The 16,344-nt window shown below is 43.6% G+C and overlaps 1 protein-coding gene across 1 annotated transcript in view; it reads left to right on the top strand.

The window, feature by feature from the left end:
* The window catches only part of MAP2 (microtubule associated protein 2), a 232,804-nt gene extending 219,623 nt beyond the window's left edge, over positions 1-13,181 (top strand). The window contains exons 14-16 of the mRNA XM_053982442.1: positions 7,669-7,750; positions 8,252-8,364; positions 9,006-13,181. Of these exons, the coding sequence (XP_053838417.1) occupies positions 7,669-7,750; positions 8,252-8,364; positions 9,006-9,221 (411 nt within the window). The 3' untranslated portion in view covers positions 9,222-13,181. The remainder of the gene's footprint in view (positions 1-7,668; positions 7,751-8,251; positions 8,365-9,005) is intronic.
* The last annotated feature ends 3,163 nt before the right edge of the window (positions 13,182-16,344 follow it).

The raw sequence follows: 16,344 nt of genomic DNA, 5'->3' as shown, positions 1-16,344 counted from the left end.
CAATATTATCTGCTCAGTGTCTGCCTCTCAGTATGTCTTTAAAAGTCAGAAATGATTGTACCTTGCTCACCCTTTACTAAGAGCAGAGTGAGAATGGTACATTATTTTGCCTATGTCCAGCACAGCCTTTTATTTTGAATATCACTAGCTTCTGGACTGGCAGCCTTGCTGGTGTGTGTATCCACTTATTCCAGGAGTGCAAAGGCTGAACATCATCACAAGCACTGTCTGTAGGTGTGGAAAATCTGAGGCACAGTCTTTCTCTTCAAGGACTTTACTAGGGCAAATAAATACCCTCTGTCTGCCTTTCCTCTCCCTGTAGCCTCTGGCAGGAGCATGAAGATTAATATCATCTGTCCTTGGCAGCAGATAAATTTGGAAGCACTTTGAACTCTTGATTCTAATCAGTTTTTAACCTTACTTCATGTGTAAGATCAATTCTTGTCTCACTAAATACCTGTGTTAACCTGGAGATCAAACATTGAAATAATGTCTAGTTCCTGGGATATAGATTAGTCAAAGTGTTGTGGTAAATAGAAGGAACCTTTCCTTTTTGATGAGCTAGTAGGAGTCTGGAAGCTTTTCCCAGTGTCACAGCTCCACAGCATGTTCAAACAGCAAGTACAGCCAAGCTAGAGTATTTTTAAATGCTTTAGGCAGTATTTGTGGCAGAGCTTCTCAGAGGCTTTAATTGCAAGGCATGGAGAGCATAAGCCATCATTTCCTTGGAAAAAATATTCAGAGCCTGTAATATCATCGGCATCACAATTTTTGTTCTTCAAATATCTGTTTCAATGTATACCAGTGTAGTATGCCATAGAAGGGAAGTTGTTTATGGACTCTGCCCAGATGTTGATAAGTTTGGGGCTTTTCCTCTTCTTGTGAAAAGCAGCTGAACTGAATTATTCTAGGCAGCAATGGAATATAATTCTTTCTCTTGCATAAGCAGCTTTTGGACATTGGTGTTGTGTTTAGCAGTGAACTAAACTGCTAAACACAACTGAACTAAATTATCTGAGGCATTTCTCTGCCTTCCTCTCAGTGTTTCTACAAATTTCTGCTCATCACGAACACAGTGGTGTAGTACTGGTACAGGAGGACCTGCAAATTGTTGTACATGGAGTCTTGGAAAACCAACTCATATTCTGTTTAACAGGGGGCATATATCTTGTGACATTCACATTCTCTGGACAGAGAGACATAATTCTGTCTCTCAGGATTTCTTTCTCTTCTCTCACAGACAGAAGAAGAGAAAACAGTCTTTATCTCTGCTCCTTTGCTTTCCCCATGTGGAATGTGGTATGGAGATTGTTTACCTGCAGTGATTGCTGGGGTGGATTCTGGTGAAGGTTGTTTGGGTTCAGTGACCAATGGGATCCAGCTGTAGCTTGGACTCTCAGCAGAGAGTCACGAGTTTGTTAGTTAGATAGGTAGGTAAGAATGTAGAATAGTATAGTATCTCTTTAAATAGTATATTAATGTAATATAGTGTAGTTTTAATAAAGCTATCCTTCAGCCTTCTGATCTGGAGCAGACATCATAATTTCTTCCCTGAGCCAGGGTTCGCTGCATTTTTTACTATATATATCTGACTGGAAGAGTCACAATATTGTGTCTCATAGCCTGTCTTCTTCTTGTGCCAACAAGCTTAACCCAAAACTATTCCCTGTGCTCTAGTGTAGAGGTTTCCCTTAGACCACAACCCCCAGCTGCTCTGATTGTCAGTCAGGCCACTGAAGGAGTGGGAAGGGAACTAGCTAACTCTGCTGAGTGCAGAGCAATATATGCCTCATCTAAATCAATTCTGAGAAAAACACTTCAACACTTGTTCTCCTTGCAGGCTATGCATAAATGCTCCACATTGCCCAGAGCTCTCACAGGCAGCATTCAAACTGCATGGGTGGGTGTTGGAGTGCACTCTCTGTCCTGCTGGGGACTCTCTGGAAGCAGTGGGAGTCACTGGGGCCATGCTATGTGCATGTTGGCACACAGTCTGCTTTGGGCTTCAGTTCTGGATCATTGCTGAGGAGTCATCAGAAGATAGAGTGAGAGGAAAGCCTGTCAGACTTCCAGGGCTTCAGACAGAAACCAGTTTTCTCTTGGGCAATATGGTAATAAACATTGCATTGTTTGTAAGGCTTCAATTTTCCACTGTAGTTTAATTACACATAATTATGACAAGAGCTGAGGAACCTCAGCTTCACCTTAACCCAAACACTGACTTCCAGGCCCTTTTCAGCATACCTGGGCAAACCAGTATCACATCAGAAGAGAAGGTACCTACTTCATACTGGCAGGTCAGAGCATAGGTTACAAGGGACTCTGTCATGACATTATCTTGTTGGGATTTCAAGAGTGTGAATAGAAAGCAGTCCAGTTTCTGCCACAGACTTTCATTTTGCCACCCACAAAATGTTCCCTTTCCTGAATGAGAGCATGAGCGGGCTTGATCTTTCATTTAACTTTCAGCACAACTGAATTGCATATATGTGCATCTCCACCACACCTCCACCCACACACAAGATGTGCATACACATTTGGAACACAGAGGACCTTCCTGGTGAGTCATTGTGTTTGTGCTGCCTCTGTTGCAGGCAGCTGCATCATCTAATTCTTTTCATCAAGTGCCATCATGAAAGTTTGCCATTTTTTTGTAGCTGTGCTCCCTCACGTGGCAGTTCCAGTCTCCTTGCTCTGACAGTTAAAGATTTCCCTCCAGATGCCAGCTTCTAATGATTCATAGTCAGTTTACATTCTTTGTTTGCAAGCCAAAGTTTCTCTTTAGCCTCAATGGTTCCTGTCCCTTTCTGATAAGCTCCCTCTCCTGATTACAGTCTGATTCCTCAAACAAAACTGCTCCTGCAGTCATGCTGGCTAGCTGGCAATCTCAGCCTTTCTCAACTCATTTGGAACTTGTTGGACAATTTCAACCAATGCTGCTGGCAAGGGAGCAGTGGTGAGAAATACAGGTGGTCCCTCCACACAGTGATGGTTGTTGAGAGAGTATGGAACAGGGACTCAGCGTAGCACCATCACTGGGGTAAAGGCAGTGAACTCAACCCTTCTCCACAATCAGGGACAACAAACAGTTGGCTGGTTGTGTATTAGCCTGTCTGCCCAGTCTAGCAGACTTGGGAGAAAGCTTGGGACAAAATGCTGGCTGAAAGTGGTAGGGCTTGCTGGAGTATACAGGATGGATGAATTAAGCAGTTTAAGCCCTTACCTGCAGGAAACAAAGCCCTGTTCATTTGTGGAACACTTAGTTACAGAGGGTAGTTATGATTTAAATATGTGCAGGGATACTGATATATCCCAGGAAAGGGAGAAACAAATCAGCAGGGAAGCCTGAATCAGTTCGGTTCCTCCGTGTGCCAGATGAGCAGCAGAATGCATGCATGTCCCTCAGCTCTCCCCACAGCCCTCAGCACAGGACACAAATGATGCATAGGTCTCCTGCTGGCCCTGCCACACAGGGGGATATTTCACCCAGTGAGATGGAGAGATAATTGAGATTATTGGTTCTTTATATATCTGCTAGCTGGGTCCATGGGCCATGTGACTCATGAACTGCCAGACTTCTGAGTGCAAATCAGCCTTTGGGCACTTGATCAAAGGCACCCTCTCAACTTTTCACCTTACTTTGGCTCCATTTTAAGCTACAGGCCCCCAGTGCAGAGGTCTTGCCATGACCTGTAAGTCAGCGTTTTCAGAGCAGATGAATCCCTGTGGCCATAGCTAAGAAGTGCTGCTGATCCATCACTGAGAGATGTGCTCAGAAAGTGCCAGGAAGGTTTTCTTTCTGTTTTGCCCAGTTGTGTCTGGCCAGAAGCTCTCTGAGAACCACATCTGAATACACATCTGATGTGTGTTTCTGTAACTGATGTGACATGTTGTCTCATATAGTACATTTTTAAACAAATATTATATTGAGAGAAAGCACAAGCATGAAATTCCAAAGGCATTTGCTTTCATGTTTCAGGGTACATTGGTTTATTTGGACAGATAAGCAGATGGGAGGGGGAAAGACAGGAATCAGTCTGACTATTGAAGATGCCCTTCTGAAGGTGACCTACCAGTTGTGTGGGGTTGGCTGGTGCTGTCATCACTGTTGTTGCTGAGTATGCCATCACACCAGATCTTTATCAGTTAAAGTGAGATTTTTGCTTTAAACTAAAATATTTAAGTTAAAAATAATCTTAACATTCTTGATTTAGTTGTTATATGTAATAAGAAGGATCCCTGGAACAGCTTGCTATGAAGAACTTCTTCATATTAGCTGCAAAGAGTGACCCTCTGAACATTTTTTCTGAGAGTTTACTGAGCTTAAGTTAAGGGTGCACTCCAGTACCAGAAGATTCAACTCACTGTCTAAATGTGCTGTTATCCTCACTGCAGCAGCCAAAAGCTGCAAACCTGATGCCCCTGTAAGAGGGCAAATAGTATTTTCCTAGTCTGGGGAGGTGAGACACAGAGGGAGTGATTTGTCTCAGATTTATCAGGGAACCTGGGGCAGTTTGAGAACCTGAAGCCCAGAAGCAGAACCTTCACAGGGTTCTGCTTCCTCCCACTGACTGCTTAGTCTGTTTTGGTGCTGCTTTGTGCTCCCAAAGTAGTGAGAAGCTGCAGTAAGGAACCTCAGTGTGGCATGGTCAGTGTGCATTTCCCTCTGTCTTAAATTGTAGGCTTACCTACAACAGTAGCCAACAGGGCTGTGCTAAGTAATCTGCCAGTGAAGGCTCTATAATTGCCATTTAGCAAAATACATAGTAACCCAAATTCTCTGGCTTTCTGTACAGGAAAGTGTAAATTCCTGTTGTATATTAATACATAACAATAAAATCCAATGTAGATTTCATACAATCCAATAAAAATGTCATAGTTAACCCAGAGAAAGAATATACTGCATGGGTGAATATACTCTGATGCAAAGAAGGCAGGTGCAGCCTTGGATAGGAACACCTTCTCACCCACCTGAAAACTCTATTACTGATGAGCACAACCGCTGCTCTTGCTCAGAAATAAATCTGAAAATGGTGTTAGCCAGGTGTGTATCCAGTTGTCCCTGCCCACTAGCCATTGCCATGCAGCTGCACATCATTCCCTGGGAGTACAATTATTGGTGGCACCTGAGTTCTGCCAAGTAGAGGAGCTGCTTTGTCATGGGGGTCAAGCATGGGACAGCACAGCCTGCCCTTGACAGAGTTTGCCTCCAGGCACTGTCCAATGCCTGCAGTGGCTAAAGTAACGTATTAAAAATGTGGGCTCCTGGCATGTGTAAGGGAGGCTGGCATCATGAAGGGAACAGCAAAAACCTTACCTTGTTGTGTGAAGAGACTAAGAGCACAGGGGAGAAAGCACAGTGCTGCTAGCACTAGAAAGTAATTGTGCCCAAATCTGGCACACCAGATTTCTGGCAGGCACCAGAAATCAAAAAGTAGTGATTGCAGCTCTAGGTTTCCAGATGCTGTTGTTTTCTGCCTTGCCCTGTAGTAGATGACAGTAAGGAGAGGGAGCAGTACAGAACTCTGAGTAGTTTAAGTAATTTTGTTGCTCCCCTTTCATGGCACTCTGAGGTCTGTTTTATGTATGTAGCTGCTATTACAGCTGTATGGCAGAAGGTGGGTTGAAATACCTCAGGATTTCAGCCTGTACCTGTGCTGTCTGGATCTGGGATTTCTGCTGGAATGCTGAGCTGTGGGAAGGTGGGTTCCCATCTTCTTGTGGCCAGTTCAGCAGAAATACTGAACATCACTCAATAGACCCTAGGACAGGCTGTCCAAAGACTAGGCCCAGTCCAAGCAAGCATGGAGTTCTTTAAATTTTTCAGGGAAAAACCACCTCTCATACATCCCAGTATAGAACTGTACCCTTTGTATTTCACCACCACTTTGTGAGGTAGAAAAAGAGCAATGCAATATATTTACAGATGCTGTGTGAACATACTAAGCACAGATATTGACAGGGTTTATTTTCTCACCTTTCAATACAAATGTCAGAAGAAGGAGTCACTGTAGGAGGCAAATTACCCTTGTTTCCGTGTCCTGCACCCCCACCTGAGTGTGTGTATGGTATGTAGTAAGTTGCCTCCAATTCCTTTTAGGTTAGGATTTTAAACAAGAAGATCGATTTTAGCGATATTCAGTCCCGGTGTGGTTCCAGAGATAACATCAAACATTCTGCAGGGGGAGGAAATGTAAGTAGTATGGACACCCTGTGAACAGGCACTTCCACTGCGGTGAAGCACCTCACACAGGCAGAACCCTCTGTCTCCCTTCCTCTGAGCACTGCTTTCCTTTTTGCTGCTGATTCACATGTGAGTTTGGTCTGGTAGTCGAGTGAGCCTTGTGTATGCAGTGGTGGCCTCCTGATCTTTCCCCACAGAGCACAACACATTTTCAGGGAAAATGGAACTGATAAAAGAAGGGTTATCTCTAAATGCTCAAGTGAAAGTGCAGTGGTTCAATGCCTCTCTTTCATGGGAGCAGCCCAAGAAAGTAATTTCCAGAAAGAGACTGCAGCTCACAGTGAGACTCCAGCCTCCCTGTTGGGCATTTTCCATGCATCAGTCCTTCCTCAGCTAACCTTTCCATTATGTGCATTCAGCAGAGGGGAAGAAGAAAAATAAAACAGAAGGGCAAAGAAAGCTTGGAGAAGAGGGTGTGATCAGCCAGCATGCTGAGTGCTGATGTCACAGCGTTAGTCCAGTATAAGAAACTGAGGTGGCCCAGGGTTTGACCAGACACCTGCTGGTTTTATTGGGCACACTGGAATAGCTTAAGGTGGCTATGACTGTCCTGATGGGAATGATCACCCCTCAGATGGGAAGAGCTGATGGTGTGGGCACATCTGATCAAGGCAGGGTCAATACAGCAGCCAGTGCTGGCCTAAGTCACTGGTGGTGTGGTGAGCAAGCCAGTGGTGTTACAGTTACCCTGGAGCTCCTGGCTGGCCTGGAGGGCTGTGCCTTCTTGGGGCCTGCCAGCTCAGTGCCTTGGCTGTGGGCTGCATCTTGGAGCTATTTGGGAGTGCAAGCAAGATGGGAGTGTCGTGTCACTCTGTGGCTGTTCCCAAGCTGGGCTCATCACAGCCATGGCAAGGTGGCAGCAGGAGGAAGGAGGGTGCCTGACCTGCTGCTCTCCAGTGAGCACTGAGCCAGCTGGCTGAACCTCAGCCTGCTCAGGTACAGCTGCAGGAGGCACATGTGTGGATTACTCAGTCTCTCCATAGTGGACTGACAGGAAATGCATACCATATTTAGATGCAGAAAAATACAAAACAGATGGTAGAGAAAAAAGCAGCCACCAAAATATCCTAGTTGCCAGGATGCATAATCAAGACAGAAGCAAATGGGATGGGTCCTGCTGTGTGCAGGGCTTTGGAGCACACACTCTGAAAGGAGGAGGATCATAAACATTTTGGAAAGAACCCCCAGTCTGATCTCCTTTATTCTCCTCTTCATTTTGCTAATAGTAAAGCTTAACCCAGCTCTGTCATCTCCCTAGGTGGGAGGTTTCCTTCTTTGTGGCATGGTCTGTTTTCTACTAACCATTTCTCCTTTTCCAGTGGTTTGTAGAAGCCTCTCGCTCTTTCTCTGCAGGGCTTGGCTTTTTATTTATTTATTTTATTCTCTCCATTCCTGTAATTTTTGTATGTGTGCACTTTTGACAGGTACAAATTGTAACCAAGAAGATTGACTTGAGTCATGTGACTTCCAAGTGTGGCTCACTCAAGAATATACACCACAAACCAGGTACTGTAGGAATTTATGGGTTGTGGGACAAAGCAAGGACCTAATACTGTTATTTGAACTCAAAATCATGGATGATACCATTCTTTTTTACAGTCAAAGAGAAAAAGAAATACTCTTTAGTAATGAAAATACATTAAACTACTTAACTAAATATATACAGTCATAAAGGTATAAGGCCACCTAGTTTAGAGAGGTGATAAAAAAAATAATGCCAAAGGATGGTGGTCTGGTATAAGATTGAAATACAGGCTGAAGTCAGTGAATTACTTAAGCACGTGCTTAAATCCCATGAAAACCACTAGGACTGCAGCACCTGCTTACAGTTTAAATATATGTTGAAGATTTTATATTTTACTGAACGTGCAGAGCATTATTCTGTGCTTCTCCAAAACCGTTAGATCTCAACTAAAAAGGAAGTAATGTGAGTGCCCTCATGCTTCAGGTCACACTTTCTCCTGCACCATTTCAGCTTCCTAATCTGTGTTTCCTTTTCCTCTGTAGGAGGTGGGCGTGTGAAAATTGAGAGTGTGAAACTGGATTTCAAAGAAAAAGCTCAGGCTAAAGTTGGTTCACTGGAAAATGCTCACCATGTACCTGGTGGTGGTAACGTCAAGGTAAAGGAACAGCTGTCAGAAAAGGCTCCCACTGTGCCCCTGGCCCAGTGAAATTACTAAAGCTGTAAATTCAGTGATGGCTCTGAATTGAGTAGGAAATATCTGTCTGTCCTCTTTCAAGCACACTCATATACCAATTTGTTCCCTTTGAAATTTGGAATGACCAATCTTGCATCCACATCTAAGCTGAGAGTGAAACATCATGTGTGCAGTTTGTGCACTGTCTTTTCCCCCTAAAGATAAACCTTGTTTGGGACTGAAGGACAGCACAGGTATGAGCTGAGATGAGGACTCTGTTGTGAAACAGGAGGAGAGCATCTTGAAAGTAAGATCACTCCCACAAATATTTGAAAATACAGATTTTGAAAACAAATCACAGTGCCCATATAATGCTTGTGAAATTTGTACAGCTAGGAACTTCTCTTTAAAGCATCCATCAGAAAGAGAAATGGTAAAAGAATGTAACATAGTACGCCAGTAGCTATTAAACAAGGTGAAAAATTCAATTTTCTAAGGAGCAAAGAAGCTTTGATCCTTCTAATAGTTTTTAAAAGTAAGCAAAATGATGCCCAAATGATGGTCTGAACCAAGATAATTTAGTGAACATATAATGTGTGAAACTCTTTATTTTCCTGGAGCAGATTGACAGCCAGAAGCTAAACTTCAGAGAGCACGCCAAGGCCCGTGTTGATCACGGGGCTGAGATCATCACGCAGTCACCAGGCAGGTCCAGCATGGCCTCGCCACGCAGACTCAGCAACGTCTCATCCTCTGGAAGCATCAACCTGCTTGAATCACCCCAGCTTGCTACCCTTGCTGAAGATGTCACAGCAGCCCTTGCCAAGCAGGGGTTATGAATTTGCTCATTTTGCGTTGTATGAAGTAATAATATTTAGGCATGAGCTCTTGGCAGGAATGGGCTCAGAGCAGGTGTTACGTTCATTCTTTACCATGTCTAAAACTAAGTTACATCCCAAGACTTGTAGTTACCATACAGTTAAAAAAAAAAAAATAGAAAAAAAAATAAATTCCATAGATGCAGAAATTGGCCTGACCTCCATTTATAACAGGAAGACACTGGCTTTATATGGGTATACAGCGGTATGTTACATTGGACAATTATTGTTGCTCTGCTCTGTCTTGCATGGAGTACTGTAGTATGATAAAAATGCATTTTTACCTTTCATGTGCCTGAAGGCCATCCACCTCTTTCTGAAGAGCCTTGTTAATATCCCAAGTTGCTCATTTCACAGTTCTTTTGATAGATGGGGAAATAAAAAAGAAAAGTTGCCCATTGTAAGTTATTACAGGTTAAATTAATAGTCTGCTTACCAGAAGGAAGGACATATAGGGAAATTCAACATTAATTAAAAAAAAATGTTACTTTGTATAAATGAGTAGAACAAAAGTTGAATTAAGTTATTAACATTTTTTGAACCTGGTTAATTATGTCAGTGTATAGCTGAAAAGCCAATAAATTATTTAAATAATAACTAAAAATACTAGCTGGAAACATTTGAATTGTGCTTTGGGAAGTGACGTAAAAAAGCTGCTGAAAGCGAGCACTCATACCCCAACAGACTTGTGTCTGATTAGAAAAGTTGGTTAAGCAGCTAGATTTGTGTGCATACCACCAGTTTCACATTCTTTCCATCTGTTTGATACAGTATTATAGATATATATATTTCTCTGTGGCCATTTGTGATACGCCCTCCTCATATACTTGAATATTCTACTTCTTTATTCACAGTATCTGTGTCTCTTGCACCCTTTGGTGTTGCAATTTTAGGTATGTAAAAGTAGATGTTAGCAGGGGCTTTTTTCCCTATTCATAAGAATACATTTTAAAAAGATGAAAATTGTAGCATGAAGTTGCTTTCTGTAACAACTAAAAGCCGTGACCCTGTTTTAGTGACAGATGCAAGTCTATTCTGTGATGCTAGAAAAAGGATTCCTTCCTTCTTCCCTTCCCTCCCTTTCTTCACAAAGGAATGAATTTTGTGGGGTCCAGATGTTTGTAAAAGAGTCTCCAAAGAAGGCTGAGTTTGGACTATGGATTTTTTAAAAATCCCCAATAGCTTGGTTCTTTCTTTTGTTCTTTCTCTTTCTTTCTCTTGTTCTCTCTCTCTCTCTTTGTCTTTCTCTCTTTTTCCCTTTCTTTCCTTTCTTTCTTTCTGTTTCCCTCCCTTCCTTCCTCATCTTTTTTTTTTTTTCATTCCCATAGTAACAATGAATGTTTGATTTATTGTTTTTCTTTTGCTAAAGTTGAAACACAGAAAAAATATTAAGATCTTGTTTCCACTCCTTTGGTGATGTCTCACATGTACACTCAGGCACTCAGGTAACAGTGATAATCATAGCAGAGATACCTGTAAATTACAATACATGAATAAATAAAAATGAGCTCCCTAGACTGGTTGTCATAGTGATTCATCAATTAAATAGGGCATGTTAAAATCTGAGCAAAGTGGGATTATGCTGACTATAAAAAGTATAAGAAAAAGTGTGCATGAAAGATAAAAGGCAGCCAACAGATCTAGTGGAGTTACCTGAGAGAGCGCTGGTGATGGGGATGATCCTCAGCAGCAGATCATCACCTGCTGATGCCCTATGTACATGAGACATTAAGGAATGACCAGTTTACATTCTTGCAGATTGTTTTGTCTTTTCCTTTTGAAACCTCGTAACTGAACTTTGCACTGTCTGTTGAGCTATACTTGATATATGTATTAGGTTAATGATGTATTTTGGAAACTTTTGATCTGTTCTTTTTCCTTCTTAATTTTTGTGTGTGTGTGTGTGTGTGTTGGGGTTTGGTCTGAAAAGACTCACAGAGATTTTTATGTCTGTGGAGATTCTAAAAATTAATGGCACAGGATTCCCCATCATTACATTCGGGTAGCAATGCAGTTACTGGACAGTAAATACTCAGTGGACCAAAGTGGGGTTTTGGCTAAGCTGCTAGCAGTACCAACACAAAACAGAGCGGTTAAATCTCTCCAACTTTTACTGAATAAGAACTTCTTACAGCCCCACACATGACATTTCAGCTCTGCAAAAAGCTTTTTCACACAATAAAGTACCTAACACTGTAAGTCAGTTGTTTCATACAAAGGACAGTGAGTTTAGAACCATCCCAAGTGCAATTGGAGGATTCTGATTTCTGCCTTGTATTTGTTACACTTCAGCTTAAAGAATTCACATGGGAACAGTGTCAAGTGAGGTGCATTAAAATCTTCTTCCCATGTTTTCAGAAAAACAACAAACAGAAAGGAAAACTGACAGTATTTGTATCACATTGCTCTGATTATGCTATCAATTAATATAAATTTGCCTTGCAGTGGTTTTTCTTTCTATGCCTTTTGCCAGTGTAGGAGAAAAACTATGGTACTACTGAACCTCTGCTCTCTGAACCCGAGCAGTATCTCATGGGCACAGTGTTAACGTGAGACTCAAGTGTTTTTATTCTCCTTTTAAACTTGGCATACTCTAGAAAATAAGGCTTAGTTAATCCACCTATGAGTCCAAAGTTAGAGTGTGTAACACACCAAGTCATTTATTTAATGCATTAAAATGAGCTTTCTTGTTTTGACTGAAGCAAAGACCTTCGTAATCATTATCATCCTTCCGTAGAAAGAATCCTAGAATGCTGTGGAGTTAGATGAAAAGAAATTAAGAGTTTTGTGCTTTTGAATAATAATTAAAAAAAAAAAACAAGTTATGTTACATGACTCTAGATGTTCACTGAAAAGCTCATATTAATCTTAACTTTCTCAAGAACAGTGTTCGTTTTAAAAACAACAGTTTGTAAATATGTAATGCCCACTAAAGAAGATAGAGCCAGCTTCCTGGAAACTGCATCTGTTGTGTTTCTTTTCCACAGGCATGTTGAGCCAGCAGGTTTGTTGGGTGCCTGAGACCCAATTGTGTAACAAAGCAGAGGTAATCCAGACAAAAGGAATGGTGAAACCTTGTTTGGGTACCTAGGGGAGCACCCCAAATTTAATAATCCATCGGGTTGTAGAGATGAGAGAATGCTTCTGCCTCATCTGCAGAGTTTTCTTTCTATGTAACCACAAGCTGAAACAAATCAAAGTTGAGCAAACCTCTGTCCAGCAAGAGTAAAGGAAAAACTAAACCTGATGAGGAAAATTTTGAGCCCACAAGGGCAATATATATTTTCACTGTACAGCAGTAAATGGAATTAATCATTCAGCCCTCTGCTATGGTACAGTAGTAACCTCATCATGACTGCTCACACGTCTAAGTTTGCCTAAATACATGACTCAAAGGGAGTCAAAAGGCAGCCTGTGTTGACTACGACATGAGCAGAAGTTTTTTCCATGCTGGAATAAATACTGTTTGAAACCCAAGTATATGTCCCTTCAAAGGCAAATGCCTTGAAGAGTAGATCACATTAACTGTGAAAATCAGTGCTGGTAGATTTCTAGCCTAGGTGTCTGTGAGTTCACTCACTAGTCAGATTGCTAAAGCAACTCCCTCTGCAACTCCAGCAATTCCCACCGCAGGATGGTAAATTCGTTTCACACTGGGAAAAGTCAAGCGTATAAAAGCCACTTCAACTTTAGCAAAGAGAAAAAGCCAACAAGTAAACATGCTCTATGCTGAGATACGGAGGAATAAAGTCTGCTGTTACAAACCTGTGTTTTTTTCTGATAATTCTAGAGCCTGTTACCATAAAAGAGGCATTTCTTGAATGGCTGGTGGTAGGTAGTTCATGTTTTTCAATCCAATTTGCAATTGTATTTGTTGCTGTATAGTGATTGTTTTGCAAAATAAACTCGCTTGTCATCTAATTGCATGTGTTAGCTTCCTGTGTTTGTGATCCAGCTCCTCCTGAATCCAAGCCCTGCACAACCAGCACCTGCTGGTACTGCACACAGTCTGCCCCGGAGCAGTCACAGCAGATCCAATTGTATTGTTCAGCCAATCCCTTTCACTTCTATACAAAAGGATCAGATTTTATGGCTGGCATCCTCTTCTGCGGATCAGTATCTCCCTGCTGGGTGCAAATTTCTTCTCTGAGAGGGTGATTAGACATTGGAACTGGCTGCCAGGGAGGTGGTGGAGTCACTGTCCCTGAAGGTGTTTAAGGACAGCAGTGTGTGCCATGGCCTGGCTGACAAGGTGGCGTTGGTTCATAATGTTGGTCAGACTCAATGATCTCAGAGGTCTCGAGATGATCTCCCAACCAAACCGGCCCTGTGATTCTGTGGTCAGGACCTGTGGACCTGTGACCCAGGCCCCTGGATCAGGGACCCCTGGGGCACCCTGCACAGAGCAGCGGAGCCTGGACACAGCACAGCTGTACGCTGGCCCTCAGGCCCTTGTACACCAGGGAAATGGTGGCCCTGGGCCACCAATGTGATGCGGCCTCCTCCGCCTGCCTGCCCCGTGGATTCCCTCAGCTGGCTGGGCACAGAGGGAGCATGTGGACAGTGCCAGGGTAGTGAAGGTGACAGGAGTTGGGTCTTGGGGGTGAGCTGCTGGGTCTGTCTTGGAAACTAACAGGGAAACAGTGCAGACTTTGAGGGGTGCTTGGAGCGTGTCGTTATGGATCCATGGTGGATGCTCAGCCCCAGCCTGAACTCAGGCTGAGGGGAGTGTGGCTCTGTGCGGAACAGAGAAATCACAGATGGGTTTGGAAGGGACCTGAAAGCTCATCTCATTCCACCCCCTGCCATGGGCAGGGACACCTTCCACTAGACTGGGTTCCACCAAGTCCTGTCCAACTTGGCCTTGAGCATTTCCAGGGATGGGGCAGCCACAGCTTCTCTGGGCAGCATTCTGCTGAGAGTACTGCTGTGTACAACACCCTGCTGAGAGTACTGCTGCTGCTCCGGGCAACAAACACTGCAGAGAACATTTGTGTGCTGGCACAGACTGCCCGTGTGTGCTGGGTGTAGGGGTAGAGGAAGGGATTACAAGTGACCTCGCCCCTGATAAGTCACAGCTGTACTAATTACCAAAGAAGAGCAGCCTTGCCCTTAATGGTTTGCAGCTGTGACTAATAAAGATCAGTGTGATAAAAGGGTGGGCTGGCCGGCCAGGGAGAGCCTGGACAAAGAGGACCTAGGGGAAGAGGGAACGATCCAGAGAGACACAAAGAAGAACAAAACAAGGGAGAGAGTTGCTGGTGCAGAAGATCTGTGAGGTCAGCCTGGCTCTGGTGGAGTTAGAGGCTGCTGTTGGAGCCTGCAGTCACAGTGGAGCCAGGTAAAGGCCTGGGGTCAGAGGCAGCAAGGAAATACTTGCAGTGATATTCCAGCAGGAACAGCCAGCAGTTAGAGAAGCCAACAGCAGGAGTTTGCTGTAGTCAGAGTCAGGATGGCTAAGCTGGAAAGGAAAGCAAACTGGGGCCCTTTTCATGTTGTTAAATAAGAGTCTGTGTCTTGGCTCATTTCTACCCCTAACGAGAGGTCTACTGCAACATTTCGGTGTGTGGTGTAGAAAGGAAATACAACTGAGTAGAGTGCCTTAAGTATCCCAAACCTTCACAATGCTGCAATGTTCCTAAGTAAATGCTGTCAGATGACCTGGAGGAATGATTAAGTGCCATTAATTATCCAATAGAAGCACCCTCCTAAGCTTAGGTACAAGGCAGAACTAATGCATCATCTATCTGTGGAAAGGATTAAGAAACTAAGAAGAAAAGGGTAAATCTCGATTTAAGCAGTCACAGCTAGAACAATGGTGGAGGACAGCTGGTAAGAATCTGTTTTTCCCTTTCAAAGCGAACAAGGAAGAGATGGTATTTCTGTGATTGTTGAGTCTTAGTAACAGCATGGTGGCATGATCAGTGTGGTAGGTGATATGTTTCATAATTTGCTAGCAGATATGGTGTTGGAGTGTAGGCATGCAGTTCGTTTGATTGGGAGTGGAGCCATGGCGCAGCCTCATCCCCAGTGGGTACAGCTGTGCAGGACAGGTGAATGATATTGAAGGTAACGAGCCATGGAGTGCCCAGGTGCACTGAGCAACCACCAAAGGGAGCAGAGGGCACACAGGTGCACTGCATGAACAGGAGGGGTAGAAAAGGCTGGGCTGAAGAACAAGAAGGGCAGACCCTTGCAGCCTTCTGAAGTGACACGGTGTTACTCTGTGTGGGCAGACACTTGAAGCCCTCTGAAGAGGTAAGGTGTTACTGTGTATGGGCTGAAGCTTCTGAAATTGTGTGGTGATACTCTGTGTCTGGTGGCTGTCTCAACTGTGACATGTGCTGTGGCATATGCTGTGGCATTAGAGCATTGAGATGAGTACAATTTGTGAACAAAATCTTGATTACTGAAAGGGAGGGAGGGCCAGGAATCCTGCTACAATGTTTGTTAGAAGTACAGAGCATCTGTCCATCCTGTGCCTGTCTCAACTCGTGAGGTGTTCTTTGCACTGTACAGGAGGATGGCAGAAGGCCTTTCACCTAAAGGTGCTTGGCTATGGAGAAGTCCCAGTTGCTGGGATTAAAAAGCAGTGTGGACCTGGTGGAGGGAATCCCAAACCTGTTTTGGTGGGAGCACCCTTGTTCTGGACAGAGAAGCATGCTGGTGAGGTGGTGCTCAGCTCTCTCTGAGGAACAGAGAGGAAGGCGTGTTTGGTAACTCAGAGGATCAAGAGATCCATGCTTTCTTCTCTAGGAAGAAGATTAAAAAGTTTGGGTGGGGCAGGTTTTGAGGGGAGGAGGTTTGTTGCCTTTTTTTTCCCCAAAAGAAGCAAAAGTCTTTCAGGTACTACCAGAGCATGGAGATTCCTGAGCCAAGGAATGATAATTTGACAGTGAAAGCTGAGGTTTTTTCTTTCCCCAGGCTTGTCCAGATAATCCTCCCATGTCATCTCCAGGAACATGTTCCCTCCCATCCTGCCCTGTCTCCCTGTGCCTGTAATGCATGTAGCTGCAGTTAAATGTCTATGTGAATATGTTTTGTTGCTTGAATGCTATGCAAAGGCAGTAACTTACTGTGTGAG

This window comes from Vidua macroura, chromosome 7 (assembly GCF_024509145.1).
Source record: "Vidua macroura isolate BioBank_ID:100142 chromosome 7, ASM2450914v1, whole genome shotgun sequence".
Taxonomy (NCBI): domain Eukaryota; kingdom Metazoa; phylum Chordata; class Aves; order Passeriformes; family Viduidae; genus Vidua; species Vidua macroura.
The sequence above is the reverse complement of the archived record's forward strand: the minus strand, read 5'-3'. Positions and strand labels throughout refer to the sequence as shown.